The sequence below is a fragment of the Oncorhynchus clarkii genome, chromosome 8, assembly GCF_045791955.1.
Source record: "Oncorhynchus clarkii lewisi isolate Uvic-CL-2024 chromosome 8, UVic_Ocla_1.0, whole genome shotgun sequence".
In the NCBI taxonomy this organism is placed as follows: Eukaryota; Metazoa; Chordata; class Actinopteri; order Salmoniformes; family Salmonidae; genus Oncorhynchus; species Oncorhynchus clarkii.
The window spans coordinates 4,933,386-4,959,885 of record NC_092154.1 but is presented as its reverse complement, the minus strand read 5'-3'; the positions used below and the strand labels follow the sequence as shown (position 1 = coordinate 4,959,885).

The window sequence follows — 26,500 nt, the reverse complement described above, 5'->3', positions numbered from 1 at the left end:
GGGATTGATCTGCACTTTTCACACCAAAGTACGTTCATCTCTAGGAGACAGAACACGTCTCCTTCCTGAGCGGTATGACGGCTGCATGGTCCCATGGTGTTTATACTTGCGTACTATTGTTTGTACAGATGAACGTGGTACCTTAAGGCATTTGGAAATTGCTCCCAAGGATGAACCAGACTTGTGGAGGTCTACAATTTCTTTTCTGAGGTCTTGGCTGATTTATTTTGATTTTCCTAATACATCCACAGGTACACCTCCAATTGACTCAAATTATGTCAATTAGCAAGAAGCTTCTAAAGTCATGACATCATTTTATCATTTTCTGGAATTTTCCAAGCTGTTTAAAGGCAAAGTCAACTAGTGTATGTAAACTTCTGACGCACTGGAATTGTGATACAGTGAATTATTAGTGAAATAACCTGTCTGTAAACAATTGTTGGAAAAATTACTTGTGCCATGCAGAAAGTAGTTAAGGTGGAGCAGCACAGAGAGCAAGAGCAGACTCAGACCAGAAATCAGGGATGAATGAACCAAGATATTTATTGTAACAGGGAGAGATGAAGTGCATTTGCAGGGATGTTCGGATGAGTTGTAGGAAACCAGATGTGGAGGCTGAGGTTGGAGTGAGCTGAGTTGTAGGAAACCAGATGTGGAGGCTGAGGTTGGAGTGAGCTGGGTTGGGAAACAGGTCCGGAGGGGAATCCAAGGGAGTAAAGGGGAATCCAGAACAGGGTAGCAGGGTGGTGAGATGTGGAACAGGAACCAGAGTCAGAGCGGCAAAACTGTAGTTACGGGATCTTAAATAAGGATACAGGATCTTAAATAATAACAAATAGCTAGAAGCATGACTGACTGAACGGAGATTACGATCTGGCAGAGTGGAAGTGGCAGAACTGAGTATTTGTAGATGTCCTGATTATGGAACAGTTTGCAGCTGGTGGTGAACTGCTCTGACTCCAGTACACCTGTCTACAACCACACAATCACACACAGAGAGGAAGAGGGAGAGGCAGAGGGAGAGGGAAAGGGACAGGGAGAGGGAAAGGGACAGGGGGAGGGAAAGGGACAGGGAGAGGGAGAGGGAGAGGGAAAGGGAGAGGGAGAGAAAATGAGGTGGAAACTGAGCTTCACTTCCTAACCTCCTGCCCAATGTATGACCATATTAGAGACACACATTTCCCTCATATTACACAGGTCCACAAAGAATTTGAAAACAAACCCGATTTTGATAAACTCCCATATCTACTGGGTGAAATTCCACAGTGTTCCATCACAGTAGCAAGATGTGTGACCTGTTGCCACAAGAAAAGGTCAACCAGTGAAGAATAAACACCAAATACAACCAATATGTACTTTAACCATTTGTACATCGTTACAACATTTGAAATGTCTTTATTCTTTTGGAACTTTTGTATGTGTAATGTTTACTGTTCATTTTTATTGTTTATTTCACTTTTGTATATTATGTACTTCACTTGCTTTGGCAATGTTAACATATGTTTCCCATGCCAATAAAGCCCCTTGATTTGAATTGAGAATTTATATAGGTAATAGGATACCATTGTTGACGTTTCTATCAGCTTATAAATGTATTTTAAAACTGTTGTGTGTTTCTTATCCCTAGGCCCGGGCAAGTGCTAAGAAGTTCCGTAAGGTGACCTTGACCATCTCTCCTAAGGGAATCATCATCACAGACACAGAGACACAGGACCTCATAGAGAATGTGTCCATATATAGGTAAACAATATGACATCATAATGACCTCATAGAGAACGTCTCCATATACAGGTAAACAATATGACATCATAATGACCTCATAGAGAACGTCTCCATATACAGGTAAACAATATGACATCATAATGACCTCATAGAGAACGTCTCCATATACAGGTAAACAATATGACACTGGTAAATAATGACCGTCTAGAGAACCGCTCCGTATACAGGTAAATAATGATGTCATAATGACCTTCTAGAGAACCGCTCCGTATACAGGTAAATAATGATGTCATAATGACCTTCTAGAGAACCGCTCCGTATACAGGTAAATAATGACCGTCTAGAGAACCGCTCCGTATACAGGTAAATAATGATGTCATAATGACCTTCTAGAGAACCGCTCCGTATACAGGTAAATAATGACCGTCTAGAGAACCGCTCCGTATACAGGTAAATAATGACCGTCTAGAGAACCGCTCCGTATACAGGTACATAATGACGTCATAATGACCGTCTAGAGAACCGCTCCGTATACAGGTAAATAATGATGTCATAATGACCGCCTAGAGAACCGCTCCGTATACAGGTAAATAATGATGTCATAATGACCGTCTAGAGAACCGCTCCGTGTACAGGTAAATAATGACATCATAATGACCGTCTAGAGATCCGCTCCGTATACAGGTAAATAATGACCATCTAGAGAACCGCTCCGTATACAGGTAAATAATGATGTCATAATGACCTTCTAGAGAACCGCTCCGTATACAGGTAAATAATGATGTCATAATGACCGTCTAGAGAACCGCTCCGTATACAGGTAAATAATGATGTCATAATGACCGTCTAGAGAACCGCTCCGTATACAGGTAAATAATGATGTCATAATGACCGCCTAGAGAACCGCTCCGTATACAGGTAAATAATGATGTCATAATGACCGTCTAGAGAACCGCTCCGTGTACAGGTAAATAATGACATCATAATGACCGTCTAGAGAACCGCTCCGTATACAGGTAAATAATGACCATCTAGAGAACCGCTCCGTATACAGGTAAATAATGATGTCATAATGACCTTCTAGAGAACCGCTCCGTATACAGGTAAATAATGATGTCATAATGACCTTCTAGAGAACCGCTCCGTATACAGGTAAATAATGACCGTCTAGAGAACCGCTCCGTATACAGGTAAATAATGATGTCATAATGACCTTCTAGAGAACCGCTCCGTATACAGGTAAATAATGACCGTCTAGAGAACCGCTCCGTATACAGGTAAATAATGACCGTCTAGAGAACCGCTCCGTATACAGGTAAATAATGATGTCATAATGACCGTCTAGAGAACCGCTCCGTATACAGGTACATAATGACATCATAATGACCGTCTAGAGAACTGCTCCGTATACAGGTAAATAATGATGTCATAATGACCGCCTAGAGAACCGCTCCGTATACAGGTAAATAATGATGTCATAATGACCGTCTAGAGAACCGCTCCGTATACAGGTAAATATTGATGTCATAATGACCGCCTAGAGAACCGCTCCGTATACAGGTAAATAATGATGTCATAATAACCGTCTAGAGAACCGCTCCGTATACAGGTAAATAATGATGTCATAATGACCATCTAGAGAACCGCTCCGTATACAGGTAAATAATGACATCATAATGACCCTCTAATCATCCCCCTCTAATCATACTCCTCTCCCCCTCTAATCATCCCTCTCTCCTCCTCTAATCATCCCTCTCTCCTCCTCTAATCATCCCCCTCTCCCCCTCTAATTATCCCCCTCTAATCATCCCCCTCTAATCATCCCACTCTCCTCTCCTCCTCTAATCACCCCCCTCTCCTCTTCTCCTCTAATCATCCCCCTCTCCTCTCCTCTCCTCTAATCATCCCCCTCTCATCTCCTCCTCTAATCATCCCCCTCTCATCTCCTCCTCTAATCATCCCCCCCTCCTCTCCTCTCCTCTAATCATCCCCCTCTCCTCTCCTCTAATCATCCCCCTCTCCTCTCCTCTCCTCACCCCCCTCTCCTCTTCTCCTCTAATCAACCCCCTCTCCTCTTCTCTTCTCTTCTCTGCTCCTCCTCTCCTCTTATCTCCCCTCTCTGTACATCTGACAACCAGCTCTAAGGTCCCCCACATTGCCCAGTATTAATGGCCCTCTCCTGTGCCAATGCTAAGACTGGTCAGGTCACTTGGCCAGCCAGGAAGTCCAAAAGGATGGTTTAGTTTGATGAAGGGTTGATCCACATTATCACCCCCCCTCTCTCTCTCCCCCACCCCTGTCTCTTCTTCTCGCTTCCCCTCAATCTATGTAAATCATCCCCCTCTCTCTTCTTCTCTCTTCCCCTCAATCTATGTAAATCATCCCCCTCTCTCTTCTTCTCTCTTCCTCTCAATCTATGTCAATGCTTTGAGGGGTGGATTCTGTGTATTTGAGAGATGAATTGTGAGTGTGAATGTTTACGTGCACTGTGTGTGCGCATGTGTAAGTGTGTGTTTGTGTAAATGATTGTGTGTATAATTGTGTCTCTGTATTTTTTAGTGTGTGTGTGTGTGTGTGTGTGTGTGTGTGTGTGTGTGTGTGTGTGTGTGTGTGTGTGTGTGTGTGTGTGTGTGTGTGTGTGTGTGTGTGTGTGTGTGTATCTTAATTGTGTGTATTCTAGGTTGTGAGAATCACCACAGGCCAGGCTTGAACGAGAGATGGAAAACAAACACTGAGTCTGTGGAAAGAAAAGAAAAGCTGACAACTGTAATCTAGAGGAGAGGAGAATAGAGGGGATAGAAAACAACTGTAATCTAGAGGAGGAGAGGTGAATAGAGGGGATAGAAAACAACTGTAATCTACAGTAGGAGAGGAGAATAGAGGGGATAGAAAACAACTGTAATCTACAGTAGGAGAGGAGAATAGAGGGGATAGAAAACAACTGTAATCTAGAGGAGGAGAGGAGAATAGAGGGGATAGAAAACAACTGTAATCTAGAGGAGGGGAGGAGAATAGAGGGGATAGAAAACAACTGTAATCTAGAGGAGGAGAGGAGAATAGAGGGGATAGAAAACAACTGTAATCTAGAGGAGGAGAGGAGAATAGAGGGGATAGAAAGCAACTGTAATCTAGAGAAGAGGAGAATAGAGGGGATAGAAAACAACTGTAATCTAGAGGAGGAGAGGAGAATAGAGGGGATAGAAAACAACTGTAATCTAGAGGAGGAGAGGAGAATAGAGGGGATAGAAAACAACTGTAATCTAGAGGAGAGGAGAATAGAGGGGATAAAAACAACTGTAATCTAGAGGAGGAGAGGAGAATAGAGGGGATAGAAAACAACTGTAATCTAGAGGAGGAGAGGAGAATAGAGGGGATAGAAAACAACTGTAATCTAGAGGAGGAGAGGAGAATAGAGGGGATAGAAAACAACTGTAATCTAGAGGAGGAGAGGAGAATAGAGGGGATAGAAAACAACTGTAATCTAGAGGAGGAGAGGAGAATAGAGGGGATAGAAAACAACTGTAATCTAGAGTAGGAGAGGAGAATAGAGGGGATAAAAACAACTGTAATCTAGAGGAGGAGAGGAGAATAGAGGGGATCCTCTCCTGTCCTCTCCTCTCCTGTCCTCTCCTCTCCTGTCCTCTCCTGTCCTGTCCTCTCCTGTCCTCTCCTGTCCTGTCCTCTCCTGTTCTCTCGTCTCCTGTCCTCTCCTGTCTTCTCCTCTCCTGTCCTGTCCTCTCCTGTCCTCTCCTGTCCTGTCCTCTCCTGTCCTCTCCTCTCCTGTCCTGTCCTGTCCTCTCCTGTCCTCTCCTGTCCTGTCCTCTCCTGTCCTCTCCTGTCCTCTCCTGTCCTCTCCTCTCCTGTCCTCTCCTGTCCTCTCCTGTCCTGTCCTCTCCTGTCCTCTCCTCTCCTGTCCTCTCCTGTCCTCTCCTCTCCTGTCCTCTCCTGTCCTCTCCTCTCCTGTCCTCCCCTCTCCTGTCCTCTCCTGTCCTCTCCTGTCCTCTCCTGTCCTGTCCTCTCCTGTCCTCTCCTGTCCTCTCCTGTCCTCTCCTGTCCTCTCCTCTCCTGTCCTGTCCTCTCCCGTCCTCTCCTGTCCTGTCCTCTCCTGTCCTCTCCTCTCCTCTCCTGTCCTCTCCTGTCCTGTCCTCTCCTGTCCTCTCCTGTCCTCTCCTGTCCTCTCCTGTCCTCTCCTCTCCTGTCCTCTCCTGTCCTCTCCTGTCCTGTCCTCTCCTGTCCTCTCCTCTCCTGTCCTCTCCTGTCCTCTCCTCTCCTGTCCTCTCCTGTCCTCTCCTCTCCTGTCCTCTCCTGTCCTCTCCTCTCCTGTCCTCCCCTCTCCTGTCCTCTCCTGTCCTCTCCTGTCCTCTCCTGTCCTGTCCTCTCCTGTCCTCTCCTGTCCTCTCCTCTCCTGTCCTCTCCTGTCCTCTCCTCTCCTGTCCTGTCCTCTCCCGTCCTCTCCTGTCCTGTCCTCTCCTGTCCTCTCCTCTCCTCTCCTGCCCTCTCCTGTCCTCTCCTGTCCTCTCCTGTCCTCTCCTCTCCTGTCCTCTCCTGTCCTCTCCTCTCCTCTCCTGTCCTCTCCTCTCCTGTCCTCTCCTGTCCTGTCCTCTCCTGTCCTTCCTCTCCTGTCCTCTCCTCTCCTGTCCTGTCCTCTCCTGTCCTCTCCTGTCCGGTCCTCTCCTGTCCTCTCCTGTTCTCTCCTGTCCTCTCCTGTCCTCTCCTCTCCTGTGCCTGCTGAAACTGATAAAAGGAGTATGGCCCTCATCGGTTATTTGGGTCATAATGAATCCTGATGTTCAGTCTTCTGTTATTCAGGCTGGTTGTGGACTGAGTTCCCTGATGTTATTATATTAGTTCAAAAGGCTCTTCTTTCAGTGTGTGTTCGGTTGACTCATCATCAGGTCTGTCTGAAGTGTGAAGCAGAAATCCCCCCCCCAGGCTTAGGTTGGAATCAAAGCACTAGAATGATCGATCCTCTTCAGCACAGTCTCTTTGAACACCACACTCCAGAGGACACGATGCATGCAGACCTCTGTATGATACCCGTGTGTGTGTGAGTGTGTGTGTGAGTGTGAGTGTGAGTGTGAGTGTGTGTGTGAGTGTGTGTGTGAGTGTGTGTGTGAGTGTGTGAGTGTGTGAGTGAGTGAGTGAGTGTGTGTGTGAGTGAGTGTGTGTGTCCTCCTCCCCAACCGAAACAACCCCCCTCTACAGTGTATTCACTCAAATTCACAAAAGATAAGATTCAGATCATTTATTCACATTTTTACTCAAAACAAAATTCCTTTCCTAGTTGACCTGGATTCCATTGTATTATATTATTATATACAGATGTGATGTAAATTCATGTGGATTGAGTATAATCTAGTCTTCCAATGTTTAGCACGGACTTGATATATATATATATATATTTATCCTGTTGTTTTAAGGACATTACATCAAAAGTTGGATCAGCCTGTAGTGTGGTTTGAGTGTGACTCCAAATCCAGACCTCCATGGGTTGATAATTTGAATTTCCATTGATCATTTTTGTGTGATTTTTGTTGTCAGCACATTCAACTATGTAAAGAAAAAAGTTATTTTTTTGAGCAGTGTATATATATTTACCCTGTTGCTACCTGAAACAGGTAGATTCTTGGAAGTACCGTACAGATATTTTAAACATCCAATCCACTTGTCCTGCGCAATACTTGTGACACAGACAAGACGTGCTATAGCTACTCAAATCCAGTGTGTCACACTTTTTGATCTTATCAGCAGCATACATGTATTTAGGCCACGGCTTCCAACTTCTCCTCACTTCTCCATACGTCACAGTGGGGTTATTATATGATATATTCGGGGTGTCTTGGGCATTGCTATTTGGGTCACGCTGCTCATCAGAGACGCAGCTAGGAACACTGAGATCTGAGCGAGGTTATCACACGCTTGTTGTTGGATATAGAGGAGTTAACGACGGACGGACGGACGGACACACACACACACAAACACTCACACACACACACACACACACACAGACACACAGACACACAGACACACAGACACACAGACACACAGACACACAGACACATAGAGAAACTTGAACCCGTACTGTTCTCCCAGCAGAACTATAAAGCATTTGTTATTTATCTTTCTCTCTCTCTCATGCTCTCTTTATCTCCCTCTCTCTTTCTCTGTGTTTCATGTCTATTAGATACCCAAACACATTGGAAACAACAGGGCCTTTATGTGTGATGTAAAAGCAGTGGTGAATCCTTTAACAGCTTTATGTTGTGATGATGTTTGAGCAACAACAAAGTCATACGGTATTTAACCATCAACACATTACGGTATGCACCACAACCATCAACACATTACGGTATTTAACCATCAACACATTACGGTATGCACCACAACCATCAACACATTACGGTATGCACCACAACCATCAACACATTACGGTATTCACCACAACCATCAACACATTACGGTATGCACCACAACCATAAACACATTACGGTATGCACCACAACCTTCAACACATTACGGTATGCACCACAACCATCAACACATTACGGTATTCACCACAACCATCAACACATTACGGTATGCACCACAACCATCAATACATTACGGTATGCACCACAACCATCAACACATTACGGTATTCACCACAACCATCAATACTTTACGGTATGCACCACAACCATCAATACATTACGGTATGCACCACAACCATAAACACATTACGGTATGCACCACAACCATCAACACATTACGGTATGCACCACAACCATCAACACATTACGGTATGCAGCACAACCATCAACACATTACGGTATGCACCACAACCATCAACACATTACGGTATGCACCACAACCATCAACACATTACGGTATGCACCACAACCATCAACACATTACTGTATGCACCACAACCATCAACACATTACGGTATGCACCACAACCATCAACACATTACGGTATGCACCACAACCATCAACACATTACGGTATGCACCACAACCATCAACACATTACGGTATGCACCACAACCATCAACACATTACGGTATGCACCACAACCATCAACACATTACGGTATGCACCACAACCATAAACACATTACGGTATGCACCACAACCATAAACACATTACGGTATGCACCACAACCATAAACACATTACGGTATGCACCACAACCATAAACACATTACGGTATGCACCACAACCATAAACACATTACGGTATGGACCACAACCATCAACACATTACGGTATGCACCACAACCATCAACACATTACGGTATGCACCACAACCATCAACACATTACGGTATGCACCACAACCATAAACACATTACGGTATGCACCACAACCATCAACACCTTACGGTATGCACCACAACCATCAACACATTACGGTATGCACCACAACCATCAACACATTACGGTATTCACCACAACCATCAACACATTACGGTATGCACCACAACCATCAATACATTACGGTATGCACCACAACCATCAACACCTTACGGTATGCACCACAACCATCAACACATTACGGTATGCACCACAACCATAAACACATTACGGTATGCACCACAACTAAAACACATTACGGTATGCACCACAACCATCAACACATTACGGTATGCATCACAACCATAAACACATTACGGTATGCACCACAACCATCAACACATTACGGTATGCATCACAACCATCAACACATGACCTTATTGAACCACAACCATAAACACATTACCTTATTCTTCTGAACAGTCGGGAGTGTGAAATTCTGGCGAAACACGTTCGCACGGACATCGCAAACCCTGTTAGTTGTGTGTCTGTGTGTGTGTCAGTGTCAGTGTGTGTGTGTGTTCGGTGTGTGCATGTGGCATGTCAGTGGAAAGGGTATTGAATAATAATGATTCCACATTGGACACTAATTGGGCTTCCAATGACATTGGTGTGTAGACTACAGTAGGCTGAGCAGAGCAAGAGCTAGCTATAACAGGCGGCAGGTAGCCTAGTTGTTAGGTTGCTAGATCGAATCCCAGAGCTGACGAGGTAAACATATTTCCTTCTGCCCCCTGAACAAGGCAGTTAAACCCAGTGTTCCCTGATAGGCCGTCATTGTAAATAAGAATTAGTTCTTAACTGACTTGCCTCGTTAAATTTAAAAAACAGAGTAGAACAGAGTTAGTTAGTTAGAGCAGAGTTAATTAGCTAGAGCAGAGTTAGCTAGCTAGAGCAGATTAGAACAGAGTTAGCTAGCTATAGCAAAGTTAGCAAACTTCAAACATCTGCTATCTGAGCAGCTAACCGATCGCTGCAGCTGTACATAGTCTATCGGTAAACAGCCCACCCATTTTTACCTACCTCATCCCCATACTGTTTTTATTTATTTACTTTTCTGCTCTTTTGCACACCAATATCTCTACCTATACATGACCATCTGATCATTTATCACTCCAGTGTTAATCTGCAAAATTGTAATTATTCGCCTACCTCCTCATGCCTTTTGCACACAATGTATATAGACTCCCCCCTTTTTTTCTACTGTGTTACTGACTTGTTAATTGTTTACTCCATGTGTAACTCTGTGTTGTCTGTTCACACTGCTATGCTTTATCTTGGCCAGGTCGCAGTTGCAAATGAGAACTTGTTCTCAACTAGCCTACCTGGTTAAATAAAGGTGAAATAAAATAAAATAAAAAAGACCAGAGTAGAACAGAGTTAGTTAGCTAGAGCAGAGTTAGTTAGCTAGAGCAGAGTTAGTTAGCTAGAGCAGAGTTAGTTAGCTAGAGCAGAGTTAGTTAGCTAGAGCAGAGTTAGCTAGCTAGAGCAGAGTAGAACAGAGTTAGTTAGCTAGAGCAGAGTTAGCTAGCTAGAGCAGAGTTAGCTAGCTAGAGCAGAGTTAGCTAGCTAGAGCAGAGTAGAACATAGTTAGTTAGCTAGAGCAGAGTTAGCTAGCTAGAGCAGAGTAGAGCAGAGTTAGTTAGCTAGAGGAGAGTTAGTTAGCTAGAGCAGAGTTAGCTAGCTAGAGCAGAGTTAGCTAGCTAGAGCAGAGTAGAACAGAGTTAGTTAGCTAGAGCAGAGTTAGCTAGCTAGAGCAGAGTAGAACAGAGTTAGCTAGCTATAGCAAAGTTAGCTAGCTAGAGTAGAGCAGAGTTAACTAGCTAGAACAGAGTTAGCTAACTAGAACAGAGTTAGCTAACTAGAACAGAGTTAGCTAACTAGAACAGAGTTAGAACAGAGCAGAGTTAGCTACCCAGACTGTTCTGTCTTTGGTCAGACAGAACAGAGCTAACTAGGTAGCTACAGCCGGTCTCAGCAGGCAAGTCGCACAGCATCTGAAACATCGGAGTACAATCAACTGACCTTTATGGCACCCGAATATGAATTCAAACACACTATCATACCACAACAAGATTATTATTGTTTTGCCTTCTTACCAGTTTGGATTGAAAAGGAATGATCATCACCCCATGAAACCAAACAGTAAACGTGGACATTTTGTTTGGTCAAACCTGTTCTCGACACACTGACCTGTCTCCTGAGTTGAAGCCTGACTCCAGCTCTAGGTTACGGCCTGGTTAGGCCAACCTGCATACAGCCTCAACTGGATTGAAAATAGGAAAATACAATTAGAAAGAAATCAGTGTGGTTATGACTCCAACCTGCACGCTGGCTGCTATGACAACAGAAAACAATTGTGGTTATGACTGGCTGCTATGACAACAGAAAACAGTGTGGTTATGACTCCAACCTGCACGCTGGCTGCTATGACTACAGAAAACTGTGTGGTTATAACTCCAACCTGCACGCTGGCTGCTATGACAACAGAAAACAGTGTGGTTATGACTCCAACCTGCACGCTGGCTGCTATGACAACAGAACACAGTGTGGTTATGACTCCAACCTGCACGCTGGCTGCTATGACTACAGAAAACAGTGTGGTTATGACTCCAACCTGCATGCTGGCTGCCATGACAACAGAAATCAGTGTGGTTTTGACTCCAACCTGCCCGCTGGCTGCTATGACTACAGAAAACAGTGTGGTTATGACTCCAACCTGCACGCTGGCTGCTATGACAACAGAAAACAGTGTGGTTATAACTCCAACCTGCACGCTGGCTGCTATGACTACAGAAAACAGTGTGGTTATGACTCCAACCTGCACGCTGGCTGCTATGACAACAGAAATCAGTGTGGTTTTGACTCCAACCTGCCCGCTGGCTGCTATGACTACAGAAAACAGTGTGGTTATGAATCCAACCTGCACACTGGCTGCTATGACTACAGAAAACAGTGTGGTTATGACTCCAAACTGCAGGGTTTATATAAAGCCAGAATGCTATGGAAGGAGAGGGTCAAACACTGTCTCTGTTGTCTACTTAATATACACAGCTATTATCTATCCAAAGCCTTTGCATGTGCGTGTGATACCTCCAGCACTCTGCATAAGGAAGCCATCTTAGGCCTGAGTCCCAAATGGCACCCTATTCCCTATGGGCTCTCTGGTCAAAAGTAGTGCACTATAAAGGGAATATGGTGCCATTTGGGAATCATATTGGATCAATACCACTCCCTGTAGCTTCCTATAGTCCACTTAAAGAAGAAAGAGCTAATGCATTCACTATGTCTGCATTCAAAATGGCCAAAAATTCCCTTTGGAGCCAAGAGGGTCCTGTTCTAAAGTAGTGCACTATATAGGGAATAGGGCACTGGTCTAAAGTAGTGTACTATATAGGGAATAGGGCTCTGGTCTAAAGTAGTGTACTATATAGGGAATAGGGCTCTGGTCTAAAGTAGTGTACTATATAGGGAATAGGGCTCTGGTCTAAAGTAGTGCACTATATAGGGAATAGGGCTCTGGTCTATAGTAGTGCACTATATAGGGAATAGGGCTCTGGTCTAAAGTAGTGCACTATATAGGGAATAGGGCTCTGGTCTATAGTAGTGCACTATATAGGGAATAGGGGCTCTGGTCTAAAGTAGTGCACTACATAGGGAATTGGGCTCTGGTCTAAAGTAGTGCACTATATAGGGAATAGGGCTCTGGTCTAAAGTAGTGCACTACATAGGGAGTAGGGTCCTGGTCTAAAGTAGTGCACTACGTAGGGAGTAGGGTGATATTTGGGACATGTGTTGTATGGACAGTGGGAAGATGTCAACGGTCATCCTATAGAATGCTTTAGTGAGCTTTGTTAAGGCTGGTTCTGAAGGCCAACCACTCACCATGTCCTTTAGAACCAACCACTCACCGTGGCCTTTAGAACCAACCACTCACCATGGCCTTTAGAACCAACCACTCACCAAGGGCTTTAGAACCAACCACTCACCATGGCCTTTAGAACCAACCACTCACCATGGCCTTTAGAACCAACCATTCACCATGGCCTTTAGAACCAGCCATTCACCATGGCCTTTAGATAGGCCTTTAGAACCAACCACTGACCATGGCATTTAGAACCAGCCATTCTCCATGGCCTTTAGAACCAACCACTCACCATGGCCTTTAGAACCAACCACTCACCATGGCCTTTAGAACCAGCCATTCTCCATGGCCTTTAGAACCAACCACTCACCATGGCCTTTAGAACCAGCCATTCTCCGTGGCCTTTAGAACCAACCACTCACCGTGGCCTTTAGAACCAACCACTCACCGTGGCCTTTAGAACCAACCATTCACCGTGACCTTTAGAACCAACCACTCACCGTGGCCTTTAGAACCAACCATTCACCGTGACCTTTAGAACCAACCACTCACCGTGGCCTTTAGAACCAACCACTCACCATGGCCTTTAGAACCAACCATTCACCATGGCCTTTAGAACCAGCCATTCACCATGGCCTTTAGATAGGCCTTTAGAACCAACCACTGACCATGGCATTTAGAACCAGCCATTCTCCATGGCCTTTAGAACCAACCACTCACCATGGCCTTTAGAACCAACCACTCACCATGGCCTTTAGAACCAGCCATTCTCCATGGCGTTTAGAACCAACCACTCACCGTGGCCTTTAGAACCAACCACTCATCATGGCCTTTAGAACCAACCATTCACCGTGACTTTCCGTTGATTTGCTGCATGACAATAGGTTTTCTGGAAGTTGAATATACATTTTTCCCATAGACCAGGTATACATGTTATGCATGCCAGGATCAGTAATGTAGTTGATATTGTTTTGAACATGTCGTCAATAAATTGTTAATCTTTGCTTTTGTTTTGTTGGCTGTTGTTCAAACTGGGATAATGAGTTACACAGTGCTGATCTTGGATCAGGTTTGCCTTTTAGATCTCAATTAAAACGATTATATAGACAGGGGGGAACCTGATCCTAGATCAGCACTCTTACTCCTAGATACATAAGGCCCCTGGGCGCCAATAATGATTAACTGGCAATTAATTAATTTCTTTCTAAGCCCCCTTCAGAGGTTTTAGAGATTTGACAAGACAGCATAAGATTTAGTAATGAGGTTTTAAGACTGTAAAACTTTAGTGATTTGTTTAGTTCTTTTCTGCTCTGCTCTGTGATAGTCAGATTTTCGTCCCAAATGGCACCCTAATCACTATAAGGCCCTGGTCAAAAGTAGTGTACTATAGTGTACTATATAGGAAACAGGGTGGCATTTGGGATGCCACCCTCTTTGGTCCATCTGTGATCTATGGCCTACTTAATATTCATGACTTCCCCTTCACACCCTGCTGTGATTGGCCTGCTGCTCGTCCCGTGTGAACCAGGTTAGGAAGAGCACCAGTGGAGTTACTAGTTTAAAACTCATCCTATATATGTCTCTCTCTAACTGTGATGGATGGCATTGGGGTCTGTAGGCCAGAGATAGATGAGGATACAATATACTTTCATTACAAATCAAATTATCATGGAAAATGTTTTATAAAAATGTCATATCCACTTCTTTACGATGAAGATAACGTGTAAATGTTCAATGAATTGATCGTCAACAATGGATATCTCTCTCTTCTCCATTTAACTAGTTGAAACATCTGAAAATATACTGTATGTGTAGCCAGGGGAGGGTTTGTCCATACCCATACCCATTGGTTGATGGGAGTTGTTTCGTTCTCCCCTCCTGCAGAATCTCCTACTGTACTGCAGATAAAACCCAGGACAAAGTGTTTGCCTACGTCTCCCAGATTCAGTTGGACGAGACCCTCGAGTGCCACGCCTTCCTCTGTCACAAGAAGAAGATCGTAAGTGACAAGTTCAAAACACTTTCCGTCTCTTTTGATAATGAACCCGAGACACATGCCTGAATATTTCAGAATTAAACACGGATGAAAGTCATTTAATGTCGTTAATTTTAATTTCTATTTAATTAAATTTTTCTATTTAATTTAATTTCTATCTTTATACATCGTTAGGGAAACACGAGAAGTCACCAATCATTGAAATAATGTTTCCAATCCAAAACAATTCTCACTTTAGACGTTTACATCTGAAAATGACGATGGTGTCTGGCTCCATCTTGTGGTACTGTAGGTGCTTGCAAACCACAATCAAATTATGTTATACAGTATGTCTCTGTTCTGTGGTTTGTCAGGCCCAAGCTGTGACTCTCACCGTAGCCCAGGCCTTCACAGTAGCTCTGGACCTGTGGGAGATTGCTCAGGAAGGTGAGTACTAACTCTAACCGTAGCCCAGGCCTTCACAGTAGCTCTGGACCTGTGGGAGATTGCTCAGGAAGGTGAGTACTAACTCTAACCATAGCCTAGGCCTTCACAGTAGCTCTGGACCTGTGGGAGATTGCTCAGGAAGGTGAGTACTAACTCTCACCGTAGCCCAGGCCTTCACAGTAGCTCTGGACCTGTGGGAGATTGCTCAGGAAGGTGAGGATTAGGGTGAATGTCAGCAAAACATTTTTACTGTTCGTTCTCCAACGTTTTGTCTCCAACGTTTTGTCTCCAACGTTTTGTCTCCAACGTTTTACCTCCAACGTTTTGTCTCCAACGTTTTACCTCCAACGTTTTGTCTCCAACGTTTTGCCTCCAACGTTTTGTCTCCAACGTTTTGTCTCCAACGTTTTGTCTCCAACGTTTTGTCTCCAACGTTTTACCTCCAACGTTTTACCTCCAACGTTTTGTCTCCAACGTTTTGTCTCCAATGTTTTGTCTCCAACGTTTTACCTCCAACGTTTTACCTCCAACGTTTTGTCTCCAACGTTCTCCAACGTTTTTCCGCTGGACTACATGTTCCTGGGGTCTGACACTTTTCCTCCCCTCTCTGTCCTCAGATAAAAGTCAGAAGGCCAGGAGGACATGCTGCTCGTGTTCTGTCAGTGATGGACAGACAGAGACTACAAACACACACAGCGTCTCAGGTAGGTCAATTTCATTTGTAGTACTCTTCCTGTAATGATCTTGACATCTATTGGTCTATAAATCTTTGCACGCTTGTTAAGGTACACCCATTAGGGCTGGGCAATATAGCCTAAAAGTACTGCAGGCCTTCAGACCTTCGCCCGACAGCCACAAGTAGTTATTTCAGTTCCTCCACTCTCCTCCTCACCTTCAGGGACCTAGCCTGATCAGTGCTGAATGTTTAGGGTATATTCTCTCTCTCTCTCCCTCACTCTCTCTCTCTCTCTCTCTCTCTCTCTCTCTCTCTCTCCCACCTTCTCTTTCTCTCTCCCTCCTTCTCTCTCTCTCTCTCTCTCTCTCTCTCTCTCTCTCTCTCTCTCTCTCCTTCTCTCGCTCTCTCTCTCTCTCTCTCTCTCTCCTTCTCTCCCTCTCTCTCTCTCCTTCTCTCCCTCTCTCTCTCTCTCTCCTTCTCTCTCTCTCTCTCTCTCTCTCCTTCTCTCTCTCTCTCTCTCTCTCTCTCTCTCTCTCTCTCTCTCTCTCTCTCTCTCTCTCTCCCCTTCCCTCCCTCCCTCTCTCTTTCTGTCTCAGACTCAGAGAAGCAGCAGCCCTTGAGGAAGGAGGAGAAACAGAGACGGCCATTTTTCTCCATGTCATTCAGCTCTCCTTCACCCAGCAACAAAACCGCCAGGAAACGACCAATCAAACACGGCTCCTGGGTAAGTCATGTCCTTGGGTTCCAGGCCCTTGATTGGTCTAGCCAGTCATCATTATCACACCTAATATAACGTAAACCAGATGTATTCTCCATGGACAAGCTGGGACTGTTAAAGGCTATTGCTAATGATAAGAGGTGAACCCCATTAGACCAAATCAAATCAAATGTATTTATATAGCCCTTCGTACATCAGCTGATATCTCAAAGTGCTGTACAGAAACCCAGCCTAAAACCCCAAACAGCAAGCAATGCAGGTGTAGAAGCACAGTGGCTAGGAAAAACTCCCTAGAAAGGCCAAAACCTAGGAAGAAACCTAGAGAGGAACCAGGCTATGTGGGGTGGCAAGTCCTCTTCTGGCTGTGCCGGGTGGAGATTATAACAGAACATGGCCAAGATGTTAAAATGTTCATAAATGACCAGCATGTTTCAATAATAATGAGTCAGAACAGTTGAAACTGGAGCAGCAGCACGGTCAGGTGGACTGGGGACAGCAAGGAGTCATCATGTCAGGTAGTCCTGGGGCATGGTCCTGGGGCTCAGGTCCTCCGAGAGAGAGAGAGAAAGAGAGAATTAGAGAGAGCACACTTAAATTCACACAGGACACCGAATAGGACAGGAGAAGTACTCCAGATATAACAAACTGACCCTAGCCCCCCGACACATAAACTACTGCAGCATAAATACTGGAGCCTGAGACATGGTATTTCCTCCAGTATAGTTGAGGTGGATGACCTCCAGTATAGTTGATCTCCAGTATAATTGAGGTGGATGACCTCCAGTATAATTGAGGTGGATGACCTCCAGTATAGTTGAGGTGGAGACCTCCAGTATAGTTGAGTTGGATGACCTCCAGTATAGTTGAGATGGATGACCTCCAGTATAGTTGAGGCAGATGACCTCCAGTATAGTTGAGATGGATGACCTCCAGTATAGTTGAGATGGATGACCTCCAGTATAGTTGAGATGGATGACCTCCAGTATAGTTGAGATGGATGACCTCCAGTATAGTTGAGGCAGATGACCTCCAGTATAGTTGAGGTGGATGACCTCCAGTATAGTTGAGGCAGATGACCTCCAGTATAGTTGAGATGGATGACCTCCAGTATAGTTGAGGTGGATGACCTCCAGTATAGTTGAGATGGATGACCTCCAGTATAGTTGACCTCCAGTATAGTTGACCTCCAGTATAGTTGACCTCCAGTATAGTTGACCTCCAGTATAGTTGAGATGGATGATCTCCAGTATAGTTGAGGTGGATGACCTCCAGTATAGTTGACCTCCAGTATAGTTGAGATGGATGACCTCCAGTATAGTTAAGATGGATGACATCCAGTATAGTTGACCTCCAGTATAGTTGACCTCCAGTATAGTTGACCTCCAGTATAGTTGACCTCCAGTATAGTTGAGATGGATGATCTCCAGTATAGTTGAGGTGGATGACCTCCAGTATAGTTGACCTCCAGTATAGTTGAGGTGGATGACCTCCAGTATAGTTGACCTCCAGTATAGTTGAGATGGATGACCTCCAGTATAGTTGAGATGGATGACCTCCAGTATAGTTGAGGTGGATGACCTCCTGTATAGTTGCCCTCCAGTATTTGGATGACCTCCAGTATAGTTGACCTCCAATATAGTTGAGATGGATGACCTCCAGTATAGTTGAGGTGGATGACCTCCAGTATAGTTGACCTCCAGTATAGTTGATCTACAGTATAATTGAGGTGGATGACCTCCAGTATAGTTGAGATGGATGACCTCCAGTATAGTTGAGATGGATGACCTCCAGTATAGTTGACCTCCAGTATAGTTGAGGTGGATGACCTCCAGTATAGTTGACCTCCAGTATAGTTGAGATGGATGACCTCCAGTATAGTTGAGATGGATGACCTCCAGTATAGTTGAGGTGGATGACCTCCTGTATAGGTGCCCTCCAGTATTTGGATGACCTCCAGTATAGTTGACCTCCAATATAGTTGAGATGGATGACCTCCAGTATAGTTGAGGTGGATGACCTCCAGTATAGTTGACCTCCAGTATAGTTGATCTACAGTATAATTGAGGTGGATGACCTCCAGTATAGTTGAGATGGATGACCTCCAGTATAGTTGAGATGGATGACCTCCAGTATAGTTGAGGTGGATGACCTCCAGTATAGTTGAGGTGGATGACCTCCAGTATAGTTGAGATGGATGATCTCCAGTATAGTTGAGGTGGATGACCTCCTGTATAGTTTCCCTCCAGTATTTGGATGACCTCCAGTATAGTTGACCTCCAATATAGTTGAGATGGATGACCTCCAGTATAGTTGAGGTGGATGACCTCCAGTATAGTTGACCTCCAGTATAGTTGATCTACAGTATAATTGAGGTGGATGACCTCCAGTATAGTTGAGATGGATGTTCTCCAGTATAGTTGAGGTGGATGACCTCCAGTATAGTTGACCTCCAGTATAGTTGATCTACAGTATAATTGAGGTGGATGACCTCCAGTATAGTTGAGATGGATGACCTCCAGTATAATTGACCTCCAGTATAGTTGAGATGGATGACCTCCAGTATAGTTGAGATGGATGACCTCCAGTATAGTTGAGATGGATGACCTCCAGTATAGTTGAGATGGATGACCTCCAGTATAGTTAAGGTGGATGACCTCCAGTATAGTTGACCTCCAGTATAGTTGAGATGGATGATCTCCAGTATAGTTGAGGTGGATGACCTCCAGTATAGTTGACCTCCAGTATAGTTGAGATGGATGACCTCCAGTATAGTTGAGATGGATGACCTCCAGTATAGTTGACCTCCAGTATAGTTGAGATGGATGACCTCCAGTATAGTTGAGATGGATGACCTCCAGTATAGTTGACCTCCAGTATAGTTGAGATGGATGACCTCCAGTATAGTTGAGATGGATGACCTCCAGTATAGTTGAGATGGATGACCACCAGTATAGTTGACCTCCAGTATAGTTGAGATGGATGACCTCCAGTATAGTTGAGATGGATGACCTCCAGTATAGTTGACCTCCAGTATAGTTGAGATGGATGACCTCCAGTATAGTTGAGATGGATGACCTCCAGTATAGTTGACCTCCAGTATAGTTGAGATGGATGATCTCCGGTATAGTTGAGATGGATGACCTCCAGTATAGTTGACCTCCAGTATAGTTGAGATGGATGACCTCCAGTATAGTTGAGATGGATGACCTCCAGTATAGTTGAGATGGATGACCACCAGTATAGTTGACCTCCAGTATAGTTGAGATGGATGACCTCCAGTATAGTTGAGATGGATGACCTCCAGTATAGTTGACCTCCAGTATAGTTGAGATGGATGACCTCCAGTATAGTTGAGATGGATGACCTCCAGTATAGTTGACCTCCAGTATAGTTGAGATGGATGATCTCCGGTATAGTTGAGGTGGATGACCTCCAGTATAGTTGAGGTGGATGACCTCCAGTATAGTTGACCTCCGGTATAGTTGAGATGGATGACCTTCAGTATTATTGAGGTGGGTGACCTCCAGTAGAGTTGAGATGGGTGACCTCTAATGCTATAGGCTTTAAATTATTGTTGAAACTGCTGAGCAATGCTCTTTTTTCTTATATGCTGTAGTGCAATGGGTCTTTAAAAAAAAACGTTGTTATACCATAACATTGTTAAGAGGTAGAGGTCGCCCGATTTTACTAGTTCACGTGTCACAAATCCTAAACATTGCGTTATGATATTCTACCCTGTGATGTGTATAAGGTGCATATTCTACCCCTGTTCCTGGAGGACATCCACCTGTAAGGTGTATATTCCACCTGGAGGTCATTCACCTGTAAGGTGTATATTCCACCTGGAGGTCATTCACCTGTAAGGTGTATATTCCACCTGGAGATCATTCACCTGTAAGGTGTATATTCCACCTGGAGGTCATTCACCTGTAAGGTGTATATTCCACCTGGAGATCATTCACCTGTAAGGTGTATATTCTACCCCTGTTCCTGGAGGTCATTCACCTGTAAGGTGTATATTCTACCCCTGTTCCTGGAGGTCATTCACCTGTAAGGTGTATATTCTACCTGGAGGTCATTCACCTGTAAGGTGTATATTCCACCTGGAGGTCATTCACCTGTAAGGTATATATTCTACCTGGAGGTCATTCACCTGTAAGGTGTATATTCTACCCCTGTTCCTGGAGGTCATTCCCCTGTAAGGTGTATATTCTACCCCTGTTCCTGGAGGTCATTCCCCTGTAAGCTGTATATTCTACCCCTGTTCCTGGAGGTCATTCCCCTGTAAGGTGTATATTCTACCCCTGTTCCTGGAGGTCATTCCCCTGTAAGGTGTATATTCTACCCCTGTTCCTGGAGGTCATTCCCCTGTAAGGTGTATATTCCACCTGGAGGTCATTCCCCTGTAAGGTGTATATTCCACCTGGAGGTCATTCACCTGTAAGGTGTATATTCCACCTGGAGGTCATTCACCTGTAAGGTGTATATTCTACCTGGAGGTCATTTACCTGTAAGGTGTATATTCTACCTGGAGGTCATTCACCTGTAAGGTGTATATTCTACCTGGAGGTCATTCACCTGTAAGGTGTATATTCTACCTGGAGGTCATTTACCTGTAAGGTGTATATTCTACCTGGAGGTCATTCACCTGTAAGGTGTATATTCTACCCCTGTTCCTGGAGGTCATTCCCCTGTAAGGTGTATATTCTACCTGGAGGTCATTCACCTGTAAGGTGTATATTCTACCTGGAGGTCATTCACCTGTAAGGTGTATATTCTACCTGGAGGTCATTCACCTGTAAGGTGTATATTCTACCTGGAGGTCATTCACCTGTAAGGTATATATTCTACCTGGAGGTCATTCACCTGTAAGGTGTATATTCCACCTGGAGGTCATTTACCTGTAAGGTGTATATTCCACCTGGAGGTCATTCACCTGTAAGGTGTATATTCTACCTGGAGGTCATTCACCTGTAAGGTGTATATTCCACCTGGAGGTCATTCACCTGTAAGGTGTATATTCCACCTGGAGGTCATCCACCTGTAAGGTATATATTCCACCTGGAGGTCATCCACCTGTAAGGTCTACCCCTGTTCCTGGAGTGCTGCAGGTAAATTGTAAAGTAAAGTACAGATTTTTTTAAAACAACTACTTAAGTAGTACTTTAAAGTATTTTTACTTCAGTACTTTACACCCCTGCCTACCCCTTGATTCTAATTGGTCCAAACATGTATCACGTCTGGCTGTGTTTGGGAGTCTTGGCCGGTGTAGGCCATCATTGTCAATAAGAATTTGTTTTTTTAACTGTCTTGCCTAGTTAAATAAAGATTTTAAAAAAACACACAAAAAAACACAAGAGTAGTTAACATTATGCAGCTGTGTTGGCATATACTCACCACTAGATGGCAGCGTTTCCCTGTGAATGCTACCATAGACCAAGTCGGCTCTTATTGGTTAAATACTCCATCCACCTCATCTGATACCTGTCTTATTTTTTTCTCTACTGATTGGGATCTTGGTAAACCAATAAAAAATATGCACAATTTGTCAGTGCCACAAACCAGTAGAATAATATTGACAAACAAATATTGATGTTAAATATAGATATTGAAAACTGTCTGAGCTGAGCATACTGCTATGCAACTCTTGCTAATTCACCTAATCAAGAAAGCATCACTTCAGGATTTAATTGAAGCTATATTGAAGGTAATGACAAATTGTTGCTGATACACTGAGGAGGTGTATGCAATAGATACTGGTTCTTGAGTTTGTAGGCTATATTGCCTGCGCATTGATGCATACTGCAGTACAGTCTCATGGAGTTGTCTTGGTACTGTTTCTATTCCTGGTACTGTTTCTATTCCTGGTACTGTTTCTATTCCTGGTATTGTTTCTAATATAGGCACTGTTTCTATTCCTGGTACTGTTTCTAATATAGGTACTGTTTATATTCCTGGTACTGTTTATATTCCTGGTACTGTTTCTAATATAGGTACTGTTTATATTCCTGGTACTGTTTTTAATATTGGTACTGTTTCTATTCCTGGTACTGTTTCTATTCCTGGTACTGTTTCTATTGCTGGTACTGCTTGTAATATAGGTACTGTTTCTATTCCTGGTACTGTTTTTATTCCTGGTACTGTTTCTATTCCTGGTACTGTTTCTAATATAGGTACTGTTTATATTCCTGGTACTGTTTTTAATATTGGTACTGTTTCTATTCCTGGTACTGTTTCTATTCCTGGTACTGTTTCTATTGCTGGTACTGTTTGTAATATAGGTACTGTTTCTATTCCTGGTACTGTTTTTATTCCTGGTACTGTTTCTATTCCTGGTACTGTTTCTAATATAGGTACTGTTTATATTCCTGGTACTGTTTTTAATATTGGTACTGTTTCTATTCCTGGTACTGTTTCTATTCCTGGTACTGTTTCTATTGCTGGTACTGTTTGTAATATAGGTACTGTTTCTATTCCTGGTACTGTTTCTATTCCTGGTACTGTTTCCTATATAGGTACTGTTTCTATTCCTGGTACTGTTTCCTATATAGGTACTGTTTCTATTCCTGGTACTGTTTTTATTCCTGGTACTGTTTCTATTCACAGGATGTGGAGGATGGCCTCGAAGATGCATTCTCAAGGTAATATTTACATGATATTTTACATTATATTGTATCAAAAGTACTGTATATCTAATGTCTATACTCAAGGTCACATCGATCCGCTAAGATAATTAGAAGTATATAATTAATGATATCAGTAATCCGTTCAACAGCAAATAGTCTTTGAGAAATTAATACATTCCCAAATGTATCAGTACTTCGATAAAGGTCATTTAATTTCACCTTCAGACAACAACCATTCTACCTCAACAGCATTGTGAAACTAACGACATAAATAATTCATGTGACCAAGGCAAACTAACTGCGGCCATTTTGATTTAGTTTGTCATTCTCTCTTAGTGGGAAAACGTCAAAACGTTTCGCTAACAGATTCCTAAACCGGTTCCATGCAGTTTAGCAATAGAAAACACTGTGTTTGCACAGAAGGACAGAAAACACAACTTCTTGGACTTTAATAGAGGTGTACCTCAAGGCTCAGTATTAACCCCCCCCCCCCCTTTCTTTTCTCTGTATTCATAAATCTATTGCCTCTAATTTGTCAGAATACACCTGTTCACTTCTACACTGATGCTACGGTGCTTTTGTACATCAGGTTAAAAATATTGTGCAGATACAAGCAACTCTACGATAGGATTTTAACACTTTACAAAAATGGTTTCTAGCAAATAATTTGGTTTTAAATCGATTTAAGGCCTATACCCTGCTGTTTGGTACACGGCAAAAAAATAAACTCCGCCGATGGTAATTTCTAAATTCATGCAGGTGATGGAACAATGCTTTAAGTCATTGATTGTTTTAAAAAGCTCGGTCTGAGGACGGATTCTGAATTCTCTTTTGGGAGGCCTATTGATTCAGCGAGCTCCAACGTCAAAATGAATTACAGATTTCTTAAATTGGAGCTTAGATTAATTCTGTTTGAGGAAGTGAAATAGGATTACCGAATCTACAGCGTCTCGTGAGGGACGATAATCACTAACCATACACGGAATCGGTCAGGATACACACCTCCAAGACTGAAATCTCGTTTTTTTTCGAATGAGCAACAGAAAAACACTTGCCAATCGGCTCTTTAAAACGTTTCTTTAAATAAGCTTTGTTGTACTAGTAAAGGTCAAATACACTGCATTTTAAAGCAGTCCGCAATAATATAATGAATTCAGAGCTAGGGAAATTATACAGAGGCTGAATATATACAGGTGGCAGCCAATGATCCTCTCAGCAGACCGGACAATCAGCTGACCAGACAATCAGCAGACCGGACAATCAGCTGACCAGACAATCAGCTGAGCAGACAATCAGCTGACCGGACAATCAGCTGACCGGACAATCAGCTGACCGGACAATCAGCTGACCGGACAATCAGCTGACCGGACAATCAGCTGACCAGACAATCAGCTGAGCAGACAATCAGCTGACCGGACAATCAGCTGACCGGACAATCAGCAGACCGGACAATCAGCTGACCGGACAATCAGCTGACCAGACAATCAGCTGACCAGACAATCAGCAGACCGGACAATCAGCTGACCGGACAATCAGCTGACCGGACAATCAGCTGACCGGACAATCAGTAACACTAACCATGTGTATGTGACCAATAAAATGTGATTTGTTTTGATTCAGTAACGAATGCTGACAGCATGACACATCCAAGTATATCGGACCAAATTATGAAAGACAAGAATTGTACTTTTGAATTCCGTAAAGTCAGTGTGGAAGAGGTGAAATAATGATTGTTGTCTATCAACAATGACAAGCCACCGGGGTCTGACAATCTGGATGGAAAATTACTGAGGATAATATTTGATGATATTGCCACTCCTATTTGCCATATCTTTAAGTCTACTAGAGAGTGTGAGCCCTCAGGCCTGGAGGGAAGCAAAAGTCATTCCGCTACCCAGGAATAGTAAAGACCCATTACTGGCTCAAATAGCCGACCAATCAGTCTGTTACCAACCCTTAGTAAAGTATTGGAAGAAATGTCTCAAGACTGTTCACAACTAGTGGAAGCCATAGGGACGGAATCTGGGTCCTATCCCTTGAAAACGGTGGATAGGCTTTCATTGGAAAAACAGCCATTTCAAAATAATGGCACTTCCTGGTACAGGAAGTACAGGTTGCCTAGTCTGTGGATGAATAGTGCAGGGTGCCTAGTCTGTGAATGAATAGTGCAGGGTGCCTAGTCTGTGGATGAATAGTGCAGGGTGCCTAGTCTATGGATGAATAGGTGCAGGGTGCCTAGTCTGTGAATGAATAGTGCAGGGTGCCTAGTCTGTGGATGAATAGTGCAGGTTGCCTAGTCTGTGGATGGATAGTGCAGGGTGCCTAGTCTGTGAATGAATAGTGCAGGGTGCCTAGTCTGTGAATGAATAGTGCATGTTGCCTGGTCTGTGGATGAATAGTGCAGGGTGCCTAGTCTGTGGATGAATAGTGCATGGTGCCTAGTCTCTGGATGAATAGTGCAGGTTGCCTAGTCTGTGGATGAATAGTGCAGGGTGCCAAGTCTGTGGATGAATAGTGCAGGGTGCCTAGTCTGTGGATGAATAGTGCAGGGCGCCAGGTCTGTGGATGAATAGTGCAGGGTGCCTAGTCTGTGGATGAATAGTGCAGGCTGCCTAGTCTGTGGATGGATAGTGCAGGGTGCCTAGTCTGTGGATGGATAGTGCAGGGTGCCTAGTCTGTGGATGGATAGTGCACGCTGTAAAGTCCATGGATGAGAGGACCAGGTGGACGGTTGGTGGGGGCCACGGCTTGGGGGAAGAAACTGTTCAGGTGGTGGGAGGTTTTGGTCGTGATTGACCTAAACCATTTGCCAGAGGGGAGTCTTTGGAAGTGATGATTTTTCCTGCACGCTTCCTTAACCCTGGGTTCTTGCTGGACCTTAATGGAGGGCAGGTGGCAGCCAATGATCCTCTCAGCAGACTGGACAATCCGTTGCATTGATGGAGGAGGTAATGATGGTCATTTAGAACTGAATCAGCATTCAAAGGAGGACTGAGGAAAAAACAACACCATTTATTCTCCAAACATTACACTGAGGCAAGCCTGAGCCATCTGTGGAAACAGGAGTCTCATCAGATGGTATCAGTAAGCTAGAGCCACATGTGGAAAGAGGAGTCTCATCAGATGGTATCAGTGAGCTAGA

General features: G+C 43.9%; 1 protein-coding gene across 1 annotated transcript in view; it reads left to right on the top strand.

Moving 5' to 3' along the window:
- LOC139415681 (low density lipoprotein receptor adapter protein 1-like) overlaps positions 1-26,500 on the top strand; it is an 80,499-nt gene that overhangs the window by 49,787 nt on the left and 4,212 nt on the right. The window contains exons 3-8 of the mRNA XM_071163801.1: positions 1,628-1,740; positions 14,801-14,915; positions 15,266-15,338; positions 15,956-16,042; positions 16,611-16,738; positions 23,339-23,373. Of these exons, the coding sequence (XP_071019902.1) occupies positions 1,628-1,740; positions 14,801-14,915; positions 15,266-15,338; positions 15,956-16,042; positions 16,611-16,738; positions 23,339-23,373 (551 nt within the window). The remainder of the gene's footprint in view (positions 1-1,627; positions 1,741-14,800; positions 14,916-15,265; positions 15,339-15,955; positions 16,043-16,610; positions 16,739-23,338; positions 23,374-26,500) is intronic.